General features: G+C 39.7%; 3 protein-coding genes across 4 annotated transcripts; 2 read left to right on the forward strand and 1 right to left on the reverse strand.

The window, feature by feature from the left end:
• Positions 1–984: 984 nt before the first annotated feature.
• On the reverse strand, positions 985–4,675 carry LOC113067792 (RNA-binding protein with serine-rich domain 1-like). Its single transcript, XM_026240257.1, has 7 exons — positions 4,546–4,675; positions 3,476–3,628; positions 3,208–3,393; positions 3,020–3,125; positions 2,265–2,418; positions 1,406–1,550; positions 985–1,143 (listed from the first exon to the last, which is right to left on the reverse strand). Coding segments are annotated over exons 1-7 (852 nt in total). The 5' UTR covers positions 4,548–4,675; the 3' UTR covers positions 985–1,037.
• Positions 4,676–4,708: 33 nt separating this feature from the next.
• Positions 4,709–8,943, forward strand: LOC113067772 (uncharacterized). 2 transcript variants are annotated; one of them, XM_026240231.1, is made up of 4 exons: positions 4,709–4,846; positions 5,979–6,625; positions 7,314–7,460; positions 7,644–8,942. In XM_026240231.1, the coding sequence occupies exons 2-4, from the start codon at positions 6,029–6,031 to the stop codon at positions 8,505–8,507; spliced, it is 1,608 nt and encodes a 535-aa protein (XP_026096016.1). In that variant the 5' UTR covers positions 4,709–4,846; positions 5,979–6,028; the 3' UTR covers positions 8,508–8,942. The 2 variants fall into 2 exon arrangements, with proteins under 2 accessions (XP_026096016.1, XP_026096017.1); XM_026240232.1 differs by lacking the exon at positions 4,709–4,846 and having other exon boundaries at positions 5,990–6,625; positions 7,644–8,943.
• A 16,611-nt stretch (positions 8,944–25,554) lies between these two features.
• LOC113067548 (ecto-ADP-ribosyltransferase 4-like) lies at positions 25,555–26,445 on the forward strand. The gene is made up of 2 exons (XM_026239923.1): positions 25,555–25,605; positions 25,681–26,445. Exons 1-2 carry the CDS (start codon positions 25,555–25,557, stop codon positions 26,443–26,445), a joined length of 816 nt encoding a protein of 271 aa, XP_026095708.1.
• Positions 26,446–26,924: the final 479 nt, after the last annotated feature.

The following is a 26,924-nucleotide window of genomic DNA, read 5'->3' on the forward strand; positions in this document are numbered from 1 at the left end:
ATTGTATGGGTCAAAATAATACATTTTTCTTTATACCCAAAATCATTAGGATATTAAGTAAAGATCATGTTCCATGAAGATATACCATAAACGTATCCAAACTTAATTTTTGATTTCTAATATGCATTCATCTTCATTTGGGAAACTTTAAAAGGCGATTTTCTCAGTATTTAGATTTTTTTGCACCCTCAGATTCCAGATTTTTAAATAGTTTCATCTCAGCCAGATATTGTCCTAACAAACCAAACATCAATGGAAAGCTTATTCAGAGAATTAGAAATCTTAATTCATGATATATTCCCCTATTTTATATTATATGAAAAGGCTGATGTATCAAATGAGATGTACAACAAAAAACACCTTTCTTCTACATTTTCTATAAAAGGTTCAATAAATTATTCAATTTTTAAACATATGCTTTTCTGACTATGATTTCATATTTCAGGCTTTGCAAGGTTAAAAAGAACTGAACATTTATGAGAATGTCACTATTTGTGTTTTAAAGGAATAAAGTCACAAAGGTTTGGAACAGCATAAGGTTGAGGAGATGACAGCAGTGAGGATTTTTGTTGATAAACTGGTTTATTGATTTTTCCGTTTTCAATCTTAAAGATCATTCGATTTTACGGGATTAGAAGGCGATCTTGAGTTGAATTTTGTGGAACTGCTTATGTAACTAACAAAAGCAAGTCAGTGAGCAAATGCTTACTTTTGAATAAAAAAAGTTCTGCTTTATAATCCCATAAAGAAAATGGTAAAAACTGGATTTCTCAAAACAAAAGCACAATACAAAAAAGAAGGGGGAAAAAAAAAGTCACGGTAAAATGGAGTATCTAGTACAAACCCAGTGAGTGTACAAACACTGAAGCAATAAATCCAAACACATCCACCCTAACATCGATGTTACCAGACAGGGCTTTTACGCTCAATCCTGAGGTACTAGAGAAAAGGGAAAACACTTGGACTATTTATGTCACTTCCAACTAAAATACGAGCTTTCCAAAAAGACAAGCCACTGGTGAGAATGGAGCATCTCGCTAACGGGACGAGTTAGAACTGGAGCGGGAACGATGTCTCCTGCGACCCGGAGACCTGGAGCGGGAACGTCTCCTCACCGGCGAGCGTCGTCTCGGAGAACGAGACCTGTGGAAAGGACGAAGTGTCAGTTCACGATAAATCAGACGTGATTAATAACCTGCTCAAACACATAAGGTAGTCTGTCTACTCTGTGAAACACAAGGATGAATAAACAGAAACGCAAGGTGAAAGGACAGATCTGACCGTCGCAGACAGTGTGACGGAGACCACATTTATGTCTGTGAGAGAACTGGTTGGATTGGTTCCCATCGACCTGCACAGAAAACACAGCATGCCAGCAGGACTGAAAGACATTAGGAAAGCCAACCTTCTCCTCATGCGAGGCGGCGTGCGGCGCCACATGGGAGGCGGAGGAGGCATGCGGCGCGGAGGAGGAGACGGTCTTCTCGGGGCAGGGCGTATCCTCTGGGCCAGGACAGCTGTGGCTGTGATTTCCTGACCGTCGATCTGACCTGAGAACAGTAATGGAGTATAAAAATCCCTTCATATGAACTGAACCACAGTCACCTGATCTGTTTTTAAGTTAAACAAGCTGAAACTGAGAAATGTGACTTGCCAGCTAGCTAAAATATGTGTTTTTTGGTAACACTAATTAATGCATTCATTAACTTAATAATGAGCAAGACATTGGTTACAGAATTTATTCATCTTTGTTAATTATGGTAGTTAATTAAAATGCCACTGTTCATTGTTAGCTCATAGTAGCTTTCGATTTTATACAATTGTGCACTCATGATTTTTCTAGAATAACTTTTGCTGCCAAATTATCCACTAACCTAGCTCATAATAGTATTTTTGTCAAATTATGATTATGTATTTTTTTTCAGTTATTTTTCATTAAAATTAAGTTTAACACACAAAAGCGTGAAGATCAGTTCAACAGAAGTAAAGAAATACTACATTGATTTAAAAATAAATAAACTGTGCTGGTTTTGGAAAGGAATCAGCCGATACACACTGAATTTGTTTTTTTATAGATATGAAAAAAAATGCTATCGCTGCATCCCTAAAATGAGCCTTACTGTAAAGTGGTATAATTTTTAAAAATGTTTTATTTTAGTTAACCTTTGTTTCAAGTAACAAATATGTTTTTTTATGGTTTAAGTTAACAGCAGAAACAGATTCATTTGTTATCTTGTTTTTTTTTTTTATCCCCCCACACAAACCTCCATCCATGTGTTTGAGGGCTTTCTGGGCGTCCTCTGGAGACTCAAACTCCACATAAGCATAACCCTTTGACAGATTCGGGTGCAAACGGTCCGGTGGCATGTCAATCATCTTGATCTTGCCATAAGTCGAGAAGATCTCTTGAATATGTTCCTACAGGAAATCAAAAACAGAAGCAGATCATCAATTAGCAATACAACAGAGATGAGCAACGAAGTCAGGATACATGCTGATGCACCAATACCTCGACATATTCAAATAAATCTGTTTAAAATGCAAGGGCAAATGTGCTTTTAAGTCTGCTGTTTGAGTAATAATTAAAAGTAGGTTTGTGTGTGTGTGTGTTTTGGGTTAAAGATTTTATGAAATTGTATATTGTATATCAAATGATGCATTATCAATTATGCATCAATTTGCATACATTTCTGAACATTATATAAAGCTGTTTTGTTTGATTTTGTTGACATTAGAGCTAAAGGTTTTACAAGGGAATTTTAGATATCACTATCACCACATAAATCAGAAAATACTGTCAAACACCATGTTTTTAGGGAAAATTATATGGTATGAATGATAAAGAAACCCTTCTCTAAGAACCAACAGAATAAAGGGTAGGAATAAAACTGGAAAGTTTAGTTCATGTAAGAGCTACAAAAAAAAAAAAAAAAAAAGACTTCAAGCTCAAATCTACAGACACAAATAAATCGTAAAATATAATAATTAAATAAAAACACTTAAATCCATTTGTGTGTACCTTGGTAACGTTCCTGGTGAGTCTTCCCAGATGAAGTTTGGTGGGTTTGGGGCTCGGGCTCCTCCTCTTCCTCTCTTTCTCATCAGTCCGTTTTTGTGATTTGGACCTGGTTAAAAGCACAGGTTAAGTGCCATGCCTGGTTTTCTCATGTATGAAATGTGTTGGGGGTCAAAAAGCCCAGAACCTACTTTGACCGCGAGCGGCGTCGGTTGTCGTGGCGGCGGCGGCTCGGGCTGGGAGACCCGGAGGACCCGGATGAACTAGATGACCGAGAGGAACTGGAGGACCCGGAGCGGCTGGAACCAGAGGAAGAGCTGGAGCCGCTGGACGAGCCGGAACTGGAGCCGGAGCTGCTGCTGGAGCTGGAGCTGGACCTGAGGTCGAATGAGATACACGTGTTCAGAGAAGAGTCAAAGTATCACACAAACATGAACCCTGATCTCCATCCCCTCTGACCTGCTGCTGCTGCCGGTGGATTTGCTGCGACGCTTGCGGATCTTGTCTCGGCCGCGCTCCTTCTCCGCTCCATCTTTCCCAGCAGCCTTCTCCTTCCCTCGTTCCCTGGGTTTGTCCTCCGAACGCTCCCTGCGCTTGGTTGGTGATGGAGCCCTGTGTGAAAAAGAGTCACATTTATTTAAAACAGTCTGCAGCAACAGATATATGATGAGAATTATAATTATTAATGACCACAATAAGCTCTCCAATAAAGACCTTTATTATGTTATTAATATTATACTTCACGTTTTAGTCATCAAAACTTTAGTAAAATTTAGTAGCGAATGAAAAATGTGAAGTGAAATGATTTAGAAAGAGGAAGGAAAAGGGTGAAGTTATGAACAACAACCAAAATAAAAAGAAATATTTCTAATGATAGTTGCGTTATTATTATGATGTTCCTCATTATTATAATTTTTCACATTTAAGTCACCCAATTTTGTATAAAACTTTAAATTTGTTCAATTTAAGCATTCAGTTTTATGCATTTTATGTATTGATAAATGCAGAGAACCAAAATAATTATATGCACAATTTTATACTGAAGCATCGAGATGACTTTTTTTTTTTTACTTTTTGTTTCAATGCAGTGCAAAACATAAAAAATGCAAATCAGATAGTTTAATTTAAGAATATTCCAACAATATAAAACAATATTTTTAAATGAATGTAGTAACGTTAAATCAATCATTTATGTAATTCAACAAAGGCATTCAATGTGCATGCCAACAAATACAACTCGTGGAAACTCCTAACGTTTTTTAAATAGTGTAAGTATAAATAGTGCATGAGAATAAATAAAACCGTCAAATTATTTATAGGAAGTACGTTACGTTTATCATTATTGATTCGGTGAATTCAACGCGCTGAGCTAATGCTAATCCCGCCGATATTGAACCCGATTACGCAAAATGTAAAAATAAACAAATAATAATAGTCGCTAGCATCTCTCTGAGTGTACTCAACCTTATACACGACGGAAAAACAATGCCATATTATGAATATCGTTCTAAATAAAGGGTCAAACTTACATGATGAACGGGCAAGAGCTACACACTCAACGTCGTGCGTAACTACCGTCGCGTCTTTATGACGTTTGCGTGAGGACGCAGGCGTGACGCCGCTGATCCTGCGACAGGCGCACGGAGGCTGAGGGTCCGTTAACGCAACGGTCGTAAAGTAAACCACTAATGTGTGCATTTCAAATAAACATACTGCTGTTGTGTCGATAATATCAGAAGCACGTCATGGATATGCACACAAGCATGTGTGTTTACAATGGAGCAGATCGTCTCTTTGAACATAAATAACAGAAGAGCACAGGCGCAGTAGGTGAGAGATGCTTGGTTTCCATTGTTTTTGTTTACGTTACTGGGTCACTTCGTAGTGTCGCTACATCCGTCTACACTTGCTCCCTGCAACAAATGTGTTGCAGCTGGTCTAAGCTTTTTGAAAAACTGCTTAAACCAGTCTAAGGTGGTTGGGTGTTCCTGGTGGCCTGTGTTCCTGGGGTTTGGGGCACAAAAAAAAAAAAAAAAAAAAAAAAACACAGTCTGAAACGTGATAGCATTACTGTTTGAGAATATAAACAAATAATTAACAGTACGCATATACATATAACATATTAGTATTTGCATACTGCCTGTTATTAGTTTATATTTTCAACAGTAATGCTATAACGTTTCAAACTGGCGTGTGTGTGAGTGTCTGTATATATATATATATATATATATATATATATATATATATATATATATATATATATATATATATATATATATATAAATTCAAAATGAAATGCAAATAATGAATGTAAAAATGTGAGAGTTGTGTGTATATAATATTTAACGTTTATTTGATTTTTATATTTATTTTAACTGTATGTATTTTTTTTTGTTTCCCTTTTATTTAAATGTAACCCTGGATCCACTTTATTATTTAATTGGAGAATGAAATTAAAATAACGAATATAACAATTCTGTTCAAGTATTATCAAAACATTATATTCATCAGCTAAATCTAATCAGTGTTTTTGTTGTTATTTTTTCATTATTGTGTGTTTGTGTTGTTTAATTTTTGTTTCAGTTGTAGTAATTTTTTATACATCAAGTGAAATTAAATTAAAATGAAAAATTGTATCCATCCATCCATCCATCGTTTTTTTTTTTTTTTTAAATAAATTCTGGTTAACATTATTATATTTCAAGTAGCAAAAATGTCTTTAATGGTTTTGTTTCTTAGTTTTAGCTTTAGTTAAACCCTGAATCCAGCAAAATCCCTCTTACTTTTTAATTCATTATTTTGTGTGTGTGTGTGTGTGTGTTTAAAGATCTGTTAAACCTATATTCTGACACAACACAAAATGAAAATTGTGTGTGTGTGTGTGTGTGTATGTAATATAAAAACTACTAACAAGGAGCAGCAGTTTTTCAGGGAACATCATTTGTTTTTGCATTGATTTCAGGATCTACTTGAACAACCAGTTTTTTTAGTGTCAGTGCTGTGGTCTCCAGCATGGGCAGACTGGACGACGCTGCCAAGCGTAAGGTGGTGGAGCTGCGGGAAGCAGGTTTGAGCTTCCGTAAGATCAAAGCCGTGCTGGAGCTGGAGAACATCAAGGTGTCAGCGCAGGCCATCTACCTTTTCCTGAAGGAGTTTCAGGGCAGAGCTCGAAAGAAGGACGGAGCAGCTGCGAACAGCAGTCATTCGGTGCCGACGTCAGCGAGGGAGGTGGGCAGCTCTGAGACTCGGCCGGCCGGCTGGAGCGATCAGCAGCTCAGAAACCTCCTCAGAGAAGCTTCTCGAGTCGCTGCCTCCCAGCAGGCCGGGGCGTCCTCCGATGGGAGAGGAGGACAGTCGTCCAGGACGGGTTCGGCAGGCATAAGAGAGGCACAAGGAGGGGAAAAAGATGAGGATATCCGGATTGTCAGCGTCACCTCATTGGCACAGGGTACACAGCACACTGGCGTCCAAGGGCCACGTTCAGGAGTGGGAACCGGAGCGATGAGTGGTGCTAATTATGTAAGACGACGACACACACCTTCACCTGCCAATCCTGTGCTGGTGGCTCGCAAACGACTGCTGGACAAGGCTTTGCTCCATAGAGCACGGGTGGGTGCAGTGTACTGATATACATTACATTTACATACACCACTATACAAAAGTAAAAAAAAATTATATATATATATATATATATATATATATATATATATATATATATATATATATATATATATATATATATATATATATATACATATATCTTTTTTTTTTTTTTTTAATTCGGCAAGAATACATTAAATTAATCAGAAATGACTGTGAAGACATTTATAATGTTACAAATTCCATACACTTAAAATACAGTTATTTTCAAATACATTTTAAATGTATTTAAATTTATATTTAAATGCTGTCCTTTTGAGTTTTGAGGATCCTGAAAAAAAAAAAGAAATCATGATTTTCAGAAAAATATTAAGCAGCGTTTATAACATTGATAATGATCCAAAAAAACAATTTGAGCAGCAAATCAGTAGATTAGAATGATTTCTAAAGAATCTTGTGACTCTGAAGAAATGTCTAGTACAGTAATATAAAGCAAATTTGAATTGTAATGCATTTATACATTATTGGATGATTACATTGCATCAAAGTACATTATATTTACAATAAAAATGACTGTATTACAGTAATTAAATTCACATTACATAATAATGCACTTAAATATATATATATATATATAAATTCTGTTTTATTTTTGTGGTTCTGTTTTACCTTGATATCTTGCATGTGTTTTGTGAAGGTCAGAGACAGCGTTCCTCAGAGCGGCCAGCAGGTGTCGCTGTCAATGAGACGAGACCCATCTTGTTTCTCTGGATCTGAAGGCAGGAAGCTTGCTTTAGCTCAGACATCATCTTATGACCTGACTACAGCCAGGCCTCCAAACATAGTGAGTTATGAAACATCATTAATCCAATGCTTTTATGATTAGAGATAGATAGAATAAACTTTAATAACCAATAACAATTATTTGGTGTGTAACATTGACAATATTGGTGTTTCTTTTGTTATTATGATTATTATTTTTCATCAGTGTACAGATTGAGGGCTTAAATAAATCTTTATTTCCCAGAGATCATTGCACCAAGGATCCAGTCCTCACAGGAGGTGGATGCACCAGCGGGTTAGCGCTCCCGTTCGTGCTCCTCAACACCCTCCGCGTGTCGGCATCCGCCTACCTGACCCATCCACCACTGGGACAACGTCCCAAAATCCAGCCCCCCCTGCACGGGTACAAAACGTGACCAACCAGCCCTCACCTCCTCCCCAGCGGACCGGCCTGGACCCTGGAGCCGTGAGCGGCCTGCAGGAGCAGATCCAGCTGTTGGGCTCTGAGCTGAGAAGTTTGGGACTGGCGTTGAGGATGATGGTGGACCATCAGGGCCGACTGGAGAGAGAACAAGCCCAGCAGACTCAAGTCCAGAAACAGATCCTCAGCACCCTGCAAGACCTCGCATCCAAATACGACCCTCTGCAGTCTGCGTCTGCACCGGCGTCTTGTTCCCTGGCCTCCTCTGCGCCCTTCGGCCAGACTGCGGCCGGTCAGGGCGCTTACGCTCAGTGCAGCCAAGCTCAGACACGATACAACGAAATCCATGATTCTGGCCTAGAGAGCATTGAGGTGTTTTCTCTAGACCAGCTCAGCCCACCCAGCATGAATGGGTTTCAGCAGTGCCCGACCTCCGGGGGGCCCCCGTTCACCCACACACAAGCACGCACGCCAACATACACACACACACACTCTCAAACATTTGCACCCCAGTACACACAGCCACACACAGACTCCTTTACGGGGATGGATGATAAATCAGTAGACATGCCCTCCACCAGTACAGACGGGTCATTCCTGGCCTGTAGCCCCCCTAACCAGTCCTCTAGTCTTCCGGTTTCACCACACGAGCCCGAGCTGAACATCATTAAGGTGGAGAATGCCTAAAAATAGCTCAAATCTGTACTTCACGGTCCAAATACTTTGGATTACAGTGTATTTTATTGTGCACAACTGTTTTAGCTTCCAAGACATTGAAACTCGTACAAAGTAAAAAAAAAGTTTCCTATGTTTTCAGTTTTATTTAATTATACACAGTAATTTTGTCTTTTTATATGAAATATTTCAGTTTTTAAAAGAAAATAAATATCCGTAGACATAGTTTGTGCTGTTATTTTTGTATTACGGTTTATTTAAGCACAGTATCATAGTAAAACACTCACTGGTTTAGAAAATGAAAACCTGAACAGTAATAGTTTGTTGAATTATCATTTTTAGATGTTTAATACAGGTATGGTCTATTCTAATGTTTTAAGATTGAAATAGGAATGAAACTTCTGTTTTACAAATAAATATTTGATCATAAATGATATGAATACATGTTTTTTTTATGCTTCGAAATCAGCATCAGAACAAGTATAAAAATTAAATAAGACCGAAACTTTTGTATTACTTAAATGGACACATTATTATTTATTTATTTTTTATTTACCAGCATATGCAACTTTTTTTGGTAGAGTTTGACAAAATGTTAAATAATGATAGAGTACAACATAAATATTCCACATCGTATTTTCGCCTTAGCCTTTATCACTACGGTAAGCCTATGAGATGTAGGCTAGTTGTATTTTAGTGTTTTCTGCCCTGGTGGTCTATACACAGTAGCCAGAACAAGAGAAACATTAGATTTCTTTTGCATGTCTGACGAATTAGTTAAACCTTTATCCTATTTTCTGTGTAACATTGAGAATATCACTATAAATTGTTGCAACACCTCCGCCACGACCAGTCTGAAGGGGCTCATGCTTATAACAGTAGTTTGGCTAAGTAGATTCATTTAGACCAATATACTCACAAGAGTCTGATAAAAAAAAAAAAGAAAGAAAAATTAGGCACTCAGAGTTTTTTGTATCTGAACTCTTCATGTATGAAGAGCTTGAGAGCTAACATACCAATAGCTGCTAGAATTGTGCAATGAGATGCATCTCTTCATGTGAGGAGTGTCTGTCCATTACATTAGTCACAAATGTTATTGCTAGCGATCAGTTACATGTAATGGAAAGATGTCAGTATAATTCATTAAGATCTTTAATTAACAAAATGTTAAGTTTTAATGGACTTATTCTAGTTGTTTATTCTAAAACTATTTCCACAATTTAATTAAGTTGATAAAACAATTTGTTGAGTGTATGCTTTTGAAATATATGTAGGAAGTCAGGTCTGCTATTACTCATCTCAGACAGACAGAAACCAAAAAGACCTTCACAAGAGTTGCATTAGATGAGCTTGATGCATCAGGAATAATTCAGCTTTATATTGTTCCCCCTGTGCCTGAAATATGTTTCAAAATATTGACATTTACTTTGTGTTACCATGAATCTGAACAATGAGGTTCATTTCGGCTTATTTGCATCATCATCTCTTGATCGTAACAGAGTAAAACATTTTGAATCGAAGTATTGTTTTGAGCTGATGTGGTAAAATATTCTACTGGAGAAAGAGGCAATAATTCCTCCCTATGAGAAATTTAAAGTCATTGCTGTCAGGAAAAGAGATGAGAAAGATCTCTGGTGTGAAAAGCTCTGGTAACCTGAACTGTGCTCTATTCTAGGAACCGACCAAGACAAGAACAGAAGACTGGCAATGAAAGCACTGAACAAAGTGTGTTGAATCTAAGATATAAGTACACATGCCAACATTTGTCCCTCTCGGTTTAATAATTATTTGTCAGAAAACAGTATTTGTTTGCAGAATTTTAACATTATTAATTCAAAGGGATTGTATATATGCCTCTAATAAATGTTTAGTAAAATATTTTTGTCATTTTATGACATATTATTTTGTCATGATACTTATATCACATCACTGAACATTTTATTTATGTTTATCTACTGACAGCGATAGTATATTAACTGCTTAATATTACTATTAATATTACTGCAATGCTGATTTTTAATCAACTTTTATTAATCAGCTTGTGGTTTTGATGTGGGAGGCCACATAAACACCATGTCACTTTAAATGAGCAATAGCTCAACCTCCAAAATTCGTTTCTTTCTTAGGTGTCCGTCTCATTAAATTCATTCAAAAATAAATGTTGCCAACTAGCAGAAGAATGGAAAAGAATCTTCTCAAGAGTAAACAGATGAGAAATAATTATATAAATGTAATTCGGGGCCTACATGAAGCTCATATTACTCATCTTGAGGAACAGAGGGTTTGTCCACAAGTTGTCCACAAGTTCTTCACAAGCCTGCTGCATTGTCAGATGGACTTAGTGCAACAAAACTAATGCAGCTCTATACTGATCTCACTGTCAGATTTGTTTTTGAATGTGAATATTAGCTTTGTGATACCGTGAATCTGAAAACTGCATAAAGCAGAGGCTTTCAGTGGATACTAGTTGGTGCGCATATGATTGGCAATTAAAAATGGATTCTATTTTTAAAGGATAATATTTAGTCAACACATCACTGCCATCTGAATCACCTCCTTGACAAGATATATTTTATATACATATATATATATATATATATGACTTTATATATTTATTTATTCATTTATTTATTATCCTTAATTTAGATGAGTCAATATATAATATACAGCCTTTCAAGAGTAGTGTCTCTAAAAACATGTTGATATGAGTCTAATTGTTTTGTCTGTGAACTTGTATGAAAACATGAGTGTGACGGGGGGGCGTGGTTTAGCGAACCCTGCAGCGGGGGAGAGCGTCAGTGAGTGAGTGGGTTAAGCACAAATAACGAACACCTGTCTCTGCTTGCAGTAATTGGCGTGGAGAGTATAAAACACCAGGAGAAACAGGAGCGGGGAGAGAGAGAAGGACTGTTGGCTGCTACACTCTTGGACCACGGAATTTATGTTTCAATTGTTATTTTCCGTGCCCTTTTGTTTTTGTTATTATTTTTTTTAAATAAAGCAGTCAGTAGTAACAGCTGACCCTGCCGTTTTCCTTCCTACACAACGAACATTGTTACACTGGTGCCGAAACCCTGGAAGGAAGATGGATGCCGCCGCCGTGCCTGTGCCCTCCGCTGCACCATTTGCGGAGCTGATTAAATCCCTCGTGGTCATGCAACATGATCAACACCAGGCCCTGCTGGACATACGTCACGATCAGGAGAGGCGGTTTCAAGCCATCCTCCAAACCCAGCAGAAAGACCGCGAGAGGTTCCGGAGCTGGATTGACCGGGAGGTTCGGCTGGGAACCACGGTCCAACAAGTTGTGCCTGCCCACCTCCCTCTGCACAAAATGGGGCCTGAGGACGACCCGGAGACATTTCTGGACTTATTTGAAAAGTCGGCAGAGGTACAGGATTGGCCGCGGGACCAGTGGCTGATGCGCCTGATCCCGCTGCTCTCCGGGGAGTCCCAGGTAGCGGCAGAGCAGCTTCCAGTGCAGAACCTCCTGGTTTTTGATGACCTGAAGAGGGCCATCATCCAGCGAGTCGGCCAGGGACTGGAACAGCATCGCCAACGCTTCCGCTCCCTGGAGCTAGGCGAGTCCAGCCTACCCTTCATGATGGCCCAACAGCTCAGGGACTCTTGCTGCAAATGGTTGCTGGCCGACGGAAGCGATGTAGAGAAGATCGTCGATCGTGTGGTGCTGGAGCAGTTCGTCACTCGGCTGCCAAGAAAAACTGCCGACTGGGTCCAGTTCCACCGCCCCATGTCGCTGGAGTCGGCTATTGATCTCGCGGAGGACCATATGGTGGCGTGCCCCGGGGCTGGCGAATCCCTTCCATCAGTTTCTCTCTCTCCTTTTTTTTCTTCTCCTTCTCTCTCTCGACCTGTCCCGTCCGCCCGGCCGTCCTCGAGTCCCTGTTTCCCCACTCTCTCCACGCCAACTGCTTAACCCACTCCCTGCCACTGGAGCGGCGGGGAGGTCTTGGTCGGCCTGCTGGCGTTGCGGGGATCCGGACCATTTTGTGGACAGGTGGGGACGATGATCCGGGTCCCGGACGTCCCGCAGGCTGCCCCCGGTCAGGCTGGGTGGTACCAAATACCTGTGAGTATCAAGGGGGGTACCTATCAGGCATTGGTGGATTCAGGATGTAACCAAACCTCAATCCATCAAAATTTGATACAATCCGGGGCATTGGATACGAGCCGCATGGTTAAAGTACGGTGTGTACATGGGGATGTGGTTGAGTATCCTATTTTGCCAGTCGTTATCAAATTTAGGGGACAAAACCATAGTGTTGAGGTGGCAGTTAATCCGCACCTCCGGCATCCGTTAATTTTGGGGATGAATTGGCCAGCATTTAAAGAATTATTGGTTTTATGCACGGATGCCTCTTGGGGAAAGAATGCACCGGAGGGGATGCGAGTGTGCAGGCGGGAGAGACTGATCCGGGACCACTGAGTACTGCCACAGGGGAACAGAGTGAAATCGAGATAATTATTTTCTCGGAGCGCGCGATCCCCTGGAGCATTCTCAGGATGAGACGCTGAAACGCATGTTTGAACAGGTCAGGACCATCGACGGTCAGCCTCTCCATCCTGGACAACCGCTTACCTATCCATATTTTGCAATAATTAAAGATAGGTTGTGTCGAGTAACCCAAGCGCCTTTGCGCCCCCTCCCATTAATGCAGGTCCCCTTCGAGAGAATTGGTATGGACCTCATCCATTAGAGCGATCAGCACGAGGACATCATTTTGCATTAGTCATTGTGGATTATGCAACACGATATCCAGAAGCAGTGCCTCTCCTCAACATGTCCACTAAGAGTGTTGCTGACGCACTGTTTTCTTTAATCTCCCGAATGGGGATTCCTAAGGAAATCCTCACGGATCAGGGCACGGCATTTATGTCACGGACATTACGCGAATTTTACGAATTATTGGGCATTAAATAAATTCGAACCAGCGTCTTTCACCCACAAACGGACGGACTGGTCGAACGTTTTAATCGCACGCTTAAGACAATGATTCGTAAATTCGTTCAGGAAGATGCCAAAAATTGGAACAGATGGTTGGAACCTCTGTTGTTCGCTGTGCGAGAGGTCCCACAAGCCTCCACGGGGTTTTCCCCTTTCGAGTTGCTCTATGGTCGCCAGCCCAGGGGGGTGCTGGACATCATAAGAGAGACTTGGGAGGACGGACCTTCTCAATCTAAAAACGAAATTCAGTTTGTAATGGACCTGAGAACAAAACTCCACACTTTGGGGTGGCTCTCTATGGAGAATTTGTTACAGGCCCAAGACAAACAGAGCCAGCTGTATAACAGGGGAACCAATTTGCGTAAATTTGCACCGGGAGATAAAGTGCTTGTATTACTCCCAACGTCAAGTTCAAAATTACTTGCAAAGTGGCAAGGACCGTTTGAGGTAACACGGCAAGTTGGAGAGCTCGATTATGAGGTAATACGCTCAGATAGGAGAGGAGCACGTCAAATTTATCACCTCAATCTCCTAAAAAAATGGAATGAGGGAGTGGAATCAGTGATACTGGCGACGGTGATTAGTGGAGAGGATGATCTTGGACCAGAAGCGAATATAAAAAAAAAAAATCTCTCGCTCTGGCCTCAGGGGAAGATCATCTGTCACCCTCCCAGCTCATTGATATGAGTACATTACAGGTAGAGTTTGCTGACGTGTTTTCTCCCCTACCTGGCCGTACAAATCTCATTCAGCACCATATCGAGACAGAGCCAGGCGTGGTGGTTCACAGCCGGCCATATCGCTTGCCTGAAAACAAGAAAAAAATAGTTCAGGAAGAATTAGGTGAATATATATATAATATATAATAGAATAATCCAACAGTAACTGGGCAAGCCTGATAGTTTTGGTTCCTAAGACAGACGGCTCAGTGCGGTTCTGTGTGGATTTTCGCAAGATGAATGCTGTGTCGAAATTCAACGCATATCCAATGCCACGGGTTGATGAATTGCTTGACCGGCTCGGTACGGCTCATTTTTTTTCAACATTGGACTTAACAAAGGGTTATTGGCAGATCCCCTTGTCTCCATTATCCAGAGAAAAAAACGCTTTCACGACGCCGTTTGGATTACACCAATTTGTTAAACTCCCATTCGGGCTGTTCGGCGCGCCAGCTACGTTTCAGCAACTGAAGGACAGGGTGTTGCGGTCCCATGGTGCATATGCTGCTGCCTATCTAGATGATATCATTATATTTAGTAATGACTGGCAGTGGCATATGCAGCATGTGAGGGCGATACTGAGGTCGCTGAGAGGGGCTGGGCTCATGGCCAACCCGGAGAAGTGTGCAATTGGGCGTGTAGGGGTAAAGTATCTGGGTTTTCACTTGGGACATGGGCAGGTGTGTCCCCAAATTGATAAAACTGCAGCAGTTGCGACCTGTCCCCATCCCAAGACCAAGAAGAAGGTGAGACAGTTCTTGGGACTGGCGGGAAATTATAGAAGGTTTGTGCCTAATTATTCAGACCTCACCAGCCCCTCACTAAAAAGGAAGCACCAGACACGGTTCAGTGGATGGAGCCATGCCAGCAGGCGTTTACCCAGGTGAAGGCTGCTCTATGTGGAGGGCCGTTGCTTCACTCTCCTGATTTCTCTCTCGCTTTTTTGTTGCAGATGGACGCGTCGGACAGGGGGCCGGGTGCTGTCCTGTCCCAGGAGATAGAGGGGGAGGAACGGCCGGTGCTGTACACTAGTCGCAAGCTATATAAGAGAGAGACTACGTACAACACCGTGGAGAAGGAGTGTTTGGCCATCAGGTGGGCCGTCCTCACCCTCCGCTATTATCTCCTGGGACGGGAATTCACCATCTGTTCGGAAAACGCTCCCCTGCAGTGGCTCCACCGCATGAAGGATACCAATGCGCGGATCACTCGTTGGTATCTAGCTTTACAGCCTTTTAAGTTCAAGGTGGTCCATAGGCCGGGTGTTCAGATGGCTGCAGGCCAGATGGCTCCCCGGCCTGAGTCGGGCAGTGGGGGTATGTGGCAAGGGGGGCATGGTTTAGTGAACCCTGCAGCGGGGGAGAGCGTCAGGAGATGCGCGGTGAGTGAGTGGGTTAAGTGCAAATAACGAACACCTGTCTCTGCTTGCAGTAATTGGCGTGGAGAGTATAAAACACCAGGAGAAACAGGAGCGGGGAGAGAGAGAATGACTGCTGGCTGATACACTCTTGGACCACAGAATTTATGATTCAATTGTTATTTTCCGTGTCCTTTTGTTTTTGGTATTATTTTTTTTAAATAAAGCAGTCAGTAGTAACAGCCGACCCTGCCGTCTTCCTTCCTACACAACGAACATTGTTACAATGAGTTGATTAATTCATAAATGTACATTTGAGCCAGCTGTGGCCTAATGGTTAGAGAGTTGGACTTGTAACCTGAAGGTCACAGGTTTGAGTCTCAGTGCTGGCAGGAGTTGTAGGTGGGGGGTTAATGAATAGCTCTCTTCCACTCTCAATACTCATGACTGAAGTGTCCTTGAGCAAGGCACTGAACCCCAGTTGCTGGATCTATAGATGCCCACTGCTCCAGGGGTGTGTGTGTTCATGGTGTGTGTGCAATTGGAGGGGTTAAATGCAGAGCACCAATTCTGAGAATGGGTTACCATACTTGGCTAATGTCATGTTTTTTTTTTTTTGAAAGTTATGTTTTGGCTGTGGATTAGCAATGTCCTGGACGCCCTGCTTACATATCTCTATTTCTGTACGTCTTCAACAGTTTCCATCTTGTGGTGGAAAAATTCATTTAACATTGCTTCTGTATGCCTATACAGTATTGTTCAAAATAATAGCAGTACAATGTGACTAACCAGAATAATCAAGGTTTTTAGTATATTTTTTATTGCTACGTGGCAAACAAGTTACCAGTAGGTTCAGTAGATTGTCAGAAAACAAACAAGACCCAGCATTCATGATATGCACGCTCTTAAGGCTGTGCAATTGGGCAATTAGTTGAAAGGGGTGTGTTCAAAAAAATAGCAGTGTCTACCTTTGACTGTACAAACTCAAAACTATTTTGTACAAAAAAAAAAATTTCTGGGATTTAGCAATCCTGTGAATCACTAAACTAATATTTAGTTGTATGACCACAGTTTTTTAAAACTGCTTGACATCTGTGTGGCATGGAGTCAACCAACTTGTGGCACCTCTCAGCTGTTATTCCACTCCATGATTCTTTAACAACATTCCACAATTCATTCACATTTCTTGGTTTTGCTTCAGAAACAGCATTTTTGATATCACCCCACAAGTTCTCAATTGGATTAAGGTCTGGAGATTGGGCTGGCCACTCCATAACATTAATTTTGTTGGTTTGGAACCAAGACTTTGCCCGTTTACTAGTGTGTTTTGGGTCATTGTCTTGTTGAAACAACCATTTCAAGGGCATGTCCTCTTCAGCATAGGGCAACATGACCTCTTCAAGTATTTTAACATATGCAAACTGATCCATGATCCCTGGTATGCGATAAATAGGCCCAACACCATAGTAGGAGAAACATGCCCATATCATGATGCTTGCACCTCCATGCTTCACTGTCTTCACTGTGTACTGTGGCTTGAATTCAGAGTTTGGGGGTCGTCTCACAAACTGCCTGTGGCCCTTGGACCCAAAAAGAACTATTTTACTCTCATCAGTCCACAAAATGTTCCTCCATTTCTCTTTAGGCCAGTTGATGTGTTCTTTGGCAAATTGTAACCTCTTCTGCACATGCCTTTTTTTTAACAGAGGGACTTTGCGGGGGATTCTTGAAAATAGATTAGCTTCACACAGACGTCTTCTAACTGTCACAGTACTTACAGGTAACTCCAGACTGTCTTTGATCATCCTGGAGGTGATCATTGGCTGAGCCTTTGCCATTCTGGTTATTCTTCTATCCATTTTGATGGTTGTCTTCCGTTTTCTTCCACGTCTCTCTGGTTTTGCTCTCCATTTTAAGGCATTGGAGATCATTTTAGCTGAACAGCCTATCATTTTTTGCACCTCTTTATAGGTTTTCCCCTCTCTAATCAACTTTTTAATCAAAGTACGCTGTTCTTCTGAACAATGTCTTGAACAACCCATTTTCCTCAGCTTTCAAATGCATGTTCAACAAGTGTTGGCTTCATCCTTAAATAGGGGCCACCTGATTCACACCTGTTTCTTCACAAAATTGATGACCTCAGTGATTGAATGCCACACTGCTATTTTTTTGAACACACCCCTTTCAACTAATTCAACTAATTGCCCAATTGCACAGCCTTAAGAGCGTGCATATCATGAATGCTGGGTCTCATTTGTTTTCTGAGAATCTACTGAACCTACTGGTAACTTGTTTGCCACGTAGCAATAAAAAAATACGAAAAACCTTGATTATTCTGGTTAGTCACATTGTACTGCTATTATTTTGAACAATACTGTATATGCATGTGTTTTCTTAGAATAGCTGTGTGGTTCAGAAGGGTGACACCTGGGGGGGAAACAGATGTCTGAGAATGACCTGAGAGGGTCATTGGGCCATATAGTGGGGGGACAGTGCCTGGGGATGACCTGAGGGTGTCACCTAAGTCCTAAATGTGTGAGAAACTGCCCATAGAGAGTGTTCCTTGTTATGTGTGGAAAGTTACAGCTGCTAAGACTTTGTAACCTTGAAGCAGCAAAGGGATATAAGGTGGAGGACTGCCCTCTTCCTGGGTCGGTTTCACTCTGCAGGAACTCAGTGTTGCTGTATGACTGTCTAACCTTCTTTGCAAAGAATAAAAGCTTTCTTTTTAATTATAGCTGAGAATGAGTCTGTCTCTTATGCTGATGAGAGTTTATTTACATTTTGCCACATCAATTTGGTGTCAGAAGTGGGATTCCTTGGATGTGTCTTCTGGACCTGTGAGCGGAGTGTGACTGACCATCCTGAACAATAGAAGTTCAGCTCTAACCCCGATTAGATTTGAGGGAGAAAGGGACCGACTGACGAGGCCCGGAGGGGACACCACTGGAATCAGAAAAGAACCTGAGTGACAACAGAACTCTCGGGTAAGAGACAGTTCATGTTAGTATAAATTTTTGGTTTTAAGAAATAAGGATTGGAATTTAAATTAGAAGAGGGATGAACCATAGCGGTGGGACATTCTCTGTGGGAAGCACAATCAAGAGGATTCTGAGGGGATCCGATTATGAGAATACTGAGGCACAGTTACTAAATTTCTAGTGCAGGAATATAAAATGGCTGCAACTGGCGTGATCATAAATTGAGTTAGAAATTGGGATCAACTGTGAACAGATCCAGAAAGGAGACAAGAGACAGAGGAAGAACCAGAAATCATTCCTGAAACCCCCAACAAAGAAATTGAAGAGGAAATAGTGTGCAGAGCACCCCCGACAAATAAAAGAAAAACCAGACAAAAAGCGAAAGAAGAAAATGTTAGTATAACAGCTCCATTGGTTGGATTATGGTCTTTAGATATAATAATTCACATAATATATAATATATAATTCACATAATTTGTGAAAGATTTAGAGTGCCTCTGAATTGTGAAACAGAGGGGGGTGAGGTGCTGAGACATGCCTTTCTCTACACGTCTGCATTTCCAGTGCTTTTGATGGGGAGAGAATTATTGTGCAAACTAAATTTGACACTGATTGCAGACTCTGGGGGTGTCCGAGTGGCAGAGAAAGAGCAGATTTGCTGTCTGCAAGCAGAACCAAAATGGGCATATGTATGGCACATCAGAAATTCTGATTGGGCTGGAATGATGTGTGAACTGGCTAAAAATCGAACAAACCCATTTGACAGAGACATGTTGCCTGACAAATTGCATTGCACGTCACATGTTGTAACACAACGAGATGACCAGTATGAAAAAGACTGGTTTGACGGGGAAACAGGAGAAACTTTACATTTTGATAAAATGTTTTGGACAGAAAATGTGTGTGCAGTTTCAGTTTGTCTGACAGAAAAACAGCTTCAGTTTTACTCAATGGCAGAAGATTCTGTGCCTCACTTATCGCTCTCAAAGGCCAGCAGACAGGGCCCAGATTATGTTTGTGTTACAGACAGAGGAAGATAGGGGAGGGGGTGAAACACTGTGAGAGTCTGGGAAGTGTTTATGTCAGAGTGCAAGCATGAAATTGAGGTAGAGAGAGTTGTGGTACCCATTGACAAAAGAGAAAGGGAAAATCATTGCATGACAATTATTTGTGCCTCAGATATTCATCCAGCATTAGCAGAAGTGCCACCATCAGAGTTATGGGCAAAACACAAATATGATGTGGGTTTAATTAAAGGATGTGAAGGTTGTGGTCACCCCAAAATCTGATTACAGACCTCTGATTACCAGACACCCTCTAAAACCAGAGGCAATTCTTTGTATAAAACCAGTGTTTGAGTCACTATTAAGAGAGGAAATAATGATGTCATGCAATGATTCTCCAGTTCGCACTCCAAATTTTCCTGTAAAAAAAAAGATAAGGGATGAGGGTCAGCCCACAGAGTAGTGATTTGTACAGGATTTACAGGATGTGAATGCTGCTGTCAGACAAAGAGCTCCATCAGTGCCAAATCCATACACAATTTTGTCACAAATACCACATTCTTCTCAGTGATAGATTTGGCAAATGCATTTTTTTAGTGTGCCAGTTGATAAAGACAGCCAATTCTGATTTGCATTTGAGGGCAAAGGTTACAACAGTGGAGAGAGAGCTGTTCATGCACTACCGCCACCCACAATTCCATCCGGCCCAAGACTCGAACTCACAACCCTTCAAGTGGGAGTCCGACGCTCTAACCATTAGGCCACGACTTCAGATTGAGTTAACAAAGAAGGCAGAAGAGGCATTTCTGAACATTAAAGTTCAGCTGTCTGTTGCGCCAACTCTGCGTTTGCCGGCCCCAAATAAATCCTTTGTTCAGATGGTTGATGAGAAAAATAGATTTATGACTTCTGTATTGTTGCAACATCATGGAGACCTGTGACATAATTTTCCAGCAAATTAGACCCAGTTGCAGCAGGTCTGCCACACTGTCTGAGGGCGGTGGCAGCTGCTGAGAAGGCCGTGAGGGCTTCTAGAGAATTCGTAGGTTACTCTGATCTGACGTTGATGGTGCCTCACGCAGTGTCCATGATTTTGCAGAAACAGAAAACATCACACTTATCAACAGCGTGATGGTTAAGATATCATACTATTTTGCTTGATGTGCCTAATATCACTGTTAAGCGATGCACAACCTTGAATGTTACTACTCTCCTTCCAACAGAAGAAGATGGGGAAGAGCATCATTGTTGTTTAACAGCACTTGAACAAGTGTGTACGCCACGTCCAGACCTGTCTGACGTGCCACTCGAAAATATCCTATTTGTGGGTGGCTCAGCTTTTAAAGATCCACAAACAGGCCTGAATAAGGTTGGTTATGCGATAACAACTGAATTTGACATTGTGGCCTCTGGATCATTGCCATCAAATTATTCAGCACAAGCAGCTGAGCTTGTGGCATTAACAGAAGCATGCAAAATAATGACAGACAGATTCACGCTATGCATTTGAGGTTACTCATGATTTTGGTGCGCTGTGGAAACACAGAAAGTTTTTAAAGTCAGATGGGCGACCAATACTAAATGCACCCCTCGTGGCAGATTTGCTAGAAGCTATTTTGCTGCCAGAAAAGAAAGCCATTTGTGAATGTGCAGCGCATACTAATTACAAAGATTTTGTAGCTACAGTAAACGGCAGAGCAGATGCAGCGGCGAAGGCTGTGGTATCTCACCAGACAAAATCATCAGAGTGTACTTTGTTATCTGAAAATAACCCTGACATTTCTTCATCTTTACAGGGCATGCAGACATTTGCGACAGGGCAGGAGAGAGATAAATGGAAACAGAGTGGTTGTACGATGGTGAAATATATGTAGGAAGTCAGGTCTGCTATTACACATCTCAGACAGACAGAAACCACAAAGACCTTCACAAGAGTTGCATCAGATGAGCTTGATTCATCAGGAATCAGGAATAATTCAGCTCTATATTGAAATGTTTCTAAATATTAACATTTACTTTGTGGTACCATGAATCTGAACAATGAGGTTCATATTCATTGGCTTATGTACATCATCATCTCTTGATCGTAACAGAGTAAAACATTTTGAATCGAAGTATTGTTTTGAGCTGATGTGGTAAAATATTCTACTGGAGAAAGAGGCAATAATTCCTCCCTATGAGAAATTTAAAGTCATTGCTGTCAGGAAAAGAGACGAGAAAGATCTCTGGTGTGAAAAGCTCTGGTAACCTGAACTGTGCTCTATTCTAGGAACCGACCAAGACAAGAACAGAAGACTGGCAATGAAAGCACTGAACAAAGTGTGTTGAATCTAAGATATAAGTACACATGCCAACATTTGTCCCTCTCGGTTTAATAATTATTTGTCAGAAAACAGTATTTGTTTGCAGAATTTTAACATTATTAATTCAAAGGGATTGTATATATGCCTCTAATAAATGTTTTGTAAAATATTTTTGTCATTTTATGACATATTATTTTGTCATGATACTTATATCACATCACTGAACATTTTATTTATGTTTATCTAACTGACAGTGATAGTATATTAACTGCTTAATATTACTATTAATAATACTGCAATGCTGATTTTTAATCAACTTTTATTAATCAGCTTGTGGTTTTGATGTGGGAGGCCACATAAACACCATGTCACTTTAAATGAGCAATAGCTGCTAAAACCTGCACAATTAGTTTCTTTCTAAGGTGGATAGCCTACTAGTTAGTGCACAGATGATTGGCAATTAAAAATGGATACTATTTTTAAAGGATAATATTTAGTCAACACATTACTGCTATCTGAATCACCTCCTTGACAAGATTTATATATTTATTTATTCATTTATTTATTATCCGTAATTAAGATGAGTCAATATATAATATACAGCCTTTCAGATATAGAGTAGTGTCTCTAAAAACATGTTGATATGAGTCTAATTGTTTTGTCTGTGAACTTGTATGAAAACATGAGTTGATTAATTCATAAATGCACAATTGGGGCAGCTGTGGCCTAATGGTTAGAGAGTTGGACTTGTAACCTGAAGGTCACAGGTTTGAGTCTCAGTGCTGGCAGGAGTTGTAGGTGGGGGGTTAATGAATAGCTCTCTTCCACTCTCAATACTCATGACTGAAGTGTCCTTGAGCAAGGCACTGAACCCCAGTTGCTGGATCTATAGGTGCCCACTGCTCCAGGGGTGTGTGTGTTCATGGTGTGTGTGTGTGTGTGTGCACTTGGAGGGGTTTAATGCAGAGCACCAATTCTGAGTATGGGTTACCATACTTGGCAATTGTGATGACTTTCTTTCAATTTTTTTATTTTTTATTTTTTTTATTTTTTAAGTTATGTTTTGGCAGTGGATTAGCAACTTCCTGGATGCCCTGCTTACATACCTCTATTTCTGTACATCTTCAACAGTTTCCATCTTGTACCATTATTACACATTTTGAGGAGATCAGGCAGAGAATATCTGGCCTTCATGTTAGACAGACAGGAACTCAAGAGTTCGTCCGATGTGAAACAGCACAAACACCAGATCTCCACAAGTGATTATGATCTAAACTACACGCACCACAGTCACGCTATTATTTCTTAAACCACATACACAAGAGGACAATGAATCATTTATTCACCATTTATGTGTGTACTAACAGTGATTGAAGATGTTTAGTGTTAAACATTTTACAAATTACACCAACAAGATATTCAAATGGTACTTACTTCATTTTTGTTAATGGATGCTTTAACAAATCTAAATAAAAACCAAACGGCATGCTATAATACAGCATATCGAGGATGAAACGTTACATTTAATAAAAAATGTATTAATTTTTGTTGTTGTTGTTGTTATTTTTTTAAAGAGCACCCACTGATGCATTCACCTCCTGTGAGAAACGCATTACAGTTTTATAGTATGATAGTCATCATTTATAACTTAAGCAAAAACCTTTCTGCTACTTTGGATGATACTTTTACTCTGAAGAAGCATCAGACCCGTACTCACAAAAGTGATTGTCACATTTCAGTGAGAATACTGAGAGGTTTGACAAACAAACTTTAATGCAATAGAAAAGCTTTCATCGTTTTAATTAGGTTTTAATAAGTTATTTATTTATTTATTTTTTGGTATGCATTTGAAATATTTGATAGGTCATCAGATGAGCTTTTTGCATCAGGATTAATTCAGTTCTATTTGATCTCACTGTGTTTTGAAATACATTTCTAAATGTGAATATTTAGTTTGTGTTACCACAAATCTGAAAATATGAATCTGAACTAAGAGGTTCATTAGGGCTCAGTTGCATCTCCTCTGTTGATCATAAAGCAGAAATGGATTATTAGTTTAGTGCACATTAAAACATTTTTTAGATGAGTTGTTATATACTTTCAGATATGGAGTAAAAGCCTTTGTAAGTCTTGAACCTCAGACACATTGGTCTTCTGAGATAGGGACAATACACACACAGTATATTAAGATACAGACATCTGTTTCGACATCTCACTGAAAGAAGATTCGAGAAAAGCCTCTTCTCATCTATCTTTTTCATCCACTTCCTTCCACTCGCCCATCTCGCTTCACTTAACTCACACAGAATGGTCAATAGCAGAATATAATGTTCTGTGATATCCATTAGTCACGTTTGGTAGCATTTGAATTGCTTTAGTGCGACTGGTACAATGGTTTCGATCTTACGAGAAGTACAGTAACAGGTTATACAGATGCTAAGAGTTTAGAGATGGGGAGCATTGGGTGCAAAATCTTTTCAAGCAAAAAACAAAGACAAAGCATTATTTGGGAACTGGATGCATTTTATTGTTTTTCACGTTTCAGGTAGAATATTCTTAAATGGAAAAATGGAGAAAAAACCCTGCTCTGCTTAGTAGAAAATAAAATAAAATATAAATTTTATCCAGTTTATTATTATTCCTGGTCTCCTTGAAAAATAGTTTATTTCTTTATTTATTTTTTGATGGTTTGGGGGATTCCAATAGTTAGTCCCTGTCTCTGTTTCGGGGATGTTTGTTTTAGTTTGAGTACTTCGGGTGCTTCTGTATTCAGATGAGCCCAAAGAGTGTAGTGTGTCCACACACATTTTTCTGAAAGTCATGCATCTTTTACTCTTAGATTTATCTTGGAGAATTTGATATCTTGTATTGATTTTATAATATCTCTGATTTGGCCATGTAATTGGCATAATACATATTTACCAGAATGAAATACATTCAATTGTATTCTGACTTACTCTGAGATTATTGACTCTAATTGATTACATTGCTACCACATTTCTGTGTCAGGTTAGTAATGCAATTTATAATTATGCAATAATGCAATTAATTTCAAGTTTACTGTAAGGGCTAAAGTCGTGACCTCTGACTAGAAATAATGATGCTTTATTCAAGTGTGTACGGATCTATGGGGACTAAACAAAATCAACTTTTAAACATATTTACATGTATGTCTGTATGTCTTCTTAAATGGTTTTCATCATGTGTCATTACACATTTATACATTTTAAGGAGATCAGGCTGAGAATATCTGACCTTCGTGTAAGACAGACAGGATCTCAAGAGTTTGTCCAGTGTGAAACCTCACAAACACCAGACCTACACAAGTGATTATGATCTAAACACACACACACACACACACACACACACAGAGAGAGAGAGAGAGAGAGAGAGAGAGAGAGAGACTGTCAGGGATATAAAACAGCCAATTTTCTCATCTTTTGGTTTGAGTCTCTGTCAACTCTCTATGTGGCGGACTTCTCTGATCTTCTGATCTCCTCTCATTGTTGCTCCTGAACTTCTACAAAAACTAGAAAGAAAAAACAATCTGAAAACGAAGAAAGAACAATATTCTCAGGTAAATTTGGTTTTCACATGAAAGATTAATGTACATATTGTTTTCTATTATACTCAGTGTCATTGGTTTAATATTTGTGAGGCACTGTTGTGATCTCCTCTCTTTCAGTATCTGCTCTTCACTGATCATCTGAGGGATCTGTCTGAATCAAGATGCTGCTGATCATTGAAGCTCTTCTTCTCATTTCAGCTGCTCTAGGAAAGGTAAGATTGTGTTCTAGTATGAATATTACAGACGTGAATACTGATGATTGATCATTATGATCCCTGTTACTCCAGGATCACAGAGCTGCTGCTGTTGAAGGAGAGAAATATCCACTGGATATGGCACTGAATTCAGTTGATGATCGATATGAGAAATGTACAAAACAAATGGCGAACCTGGTGGAGAACAAATATCTGAAGCAAGAAAAGTCTAACCCCGAAACTGGCTTTGGAAATGCTTGGAAACTTGCTGAAAATAATCACAAGCCACCAGGAGAGAACTTGAAAAAGAATCATTTAATCGCCATTTATGTGTATACTAACTCAAAAACATCTGATGTATATAAGAAGTTTAATGCAGCTGATCGTAAAGACAAGAAAGAATATGAAAACAAAACTTACAAATGGTATTCACTTCACTTTCTGTTAACAGAAGCAGTACAGATTCTGAAGAAAACACAAAATACATGCTATGATACTTATCGTCGTACTAAAGTTGAATTTGATAATGTTTTTCTGAACAAAGAGGTTCGTTTTGGCTCATTTACTTCATCCTCTAAGAATCGTGAGAGTACATCCGATTATGGGTCTAAATCTTGTTTTGAAATCCACACTTGTCAAGGTGCTAATATTACAAAATATTCAATGATTTCTGAGGAGGAAGAAGTGCTGATTCCTCCGTATGAGATGTTTAAAGTCACTGCTATTAAAAGAAGAACAGATGAGCCTAAACTCTGGTGTGAAACTGTCTATGTGTTGAAAAGCATTGGAACAAAAAGTTACCTGAACTGTGCTCTAGTTAAGAAACCAACCAACACCATAAGGCTTAAATTCAAATGATAAAATCATGTACAACATTTCTATATAGAATGTGTTTTTCTCAGTTTTGTTAAATACTTTTTTTGTTAGAAAACACATTTTGTTTACACAACTTCAGCATAATGAAATAAAGTTACTTATGCGACTCAATTCAGTGGCCTTTAAGTGATTTTGATTTATTTGCTCATATTTACACATTTTTGATGAACAATTTAGTGCTTGCTAGCAATATCATAGCCACCAATACAGCTTACAGCAAAAAAAAAAAAAAAAAAAACATTTAATTAAATAAATGAAAACATTTATCAATACAACAATACCTTTTTGCTTCTTGATGAATTTAATTTGTTTCAGTAAACTTTAAACATAAGTTCAATCCACCTAAACATTTAAAAATAAAAACTGGCTTAATATTTATAGCATTATCTATCTTAATCAGGAGACTGAAACGTATTAGTAGCTAGCAGTTAAACGAAAGGGATTGGTTTATATTACATTTA

This window comes from Carassius auratus, linkage group LG28B (assembly GCF_003368295.1).
Source record: "Carassius auratus strain Wakin linkage group LG28B, ASM336829v1, whole genome shotgun sequence".
Classification (NCBI taxonomy): domain Eukaryota; kingdom Metazoa; phylum Chordata; class Actinopteri; order Cypriniformes; family Cyprinidae; genus Carassius; species Carassius auratus.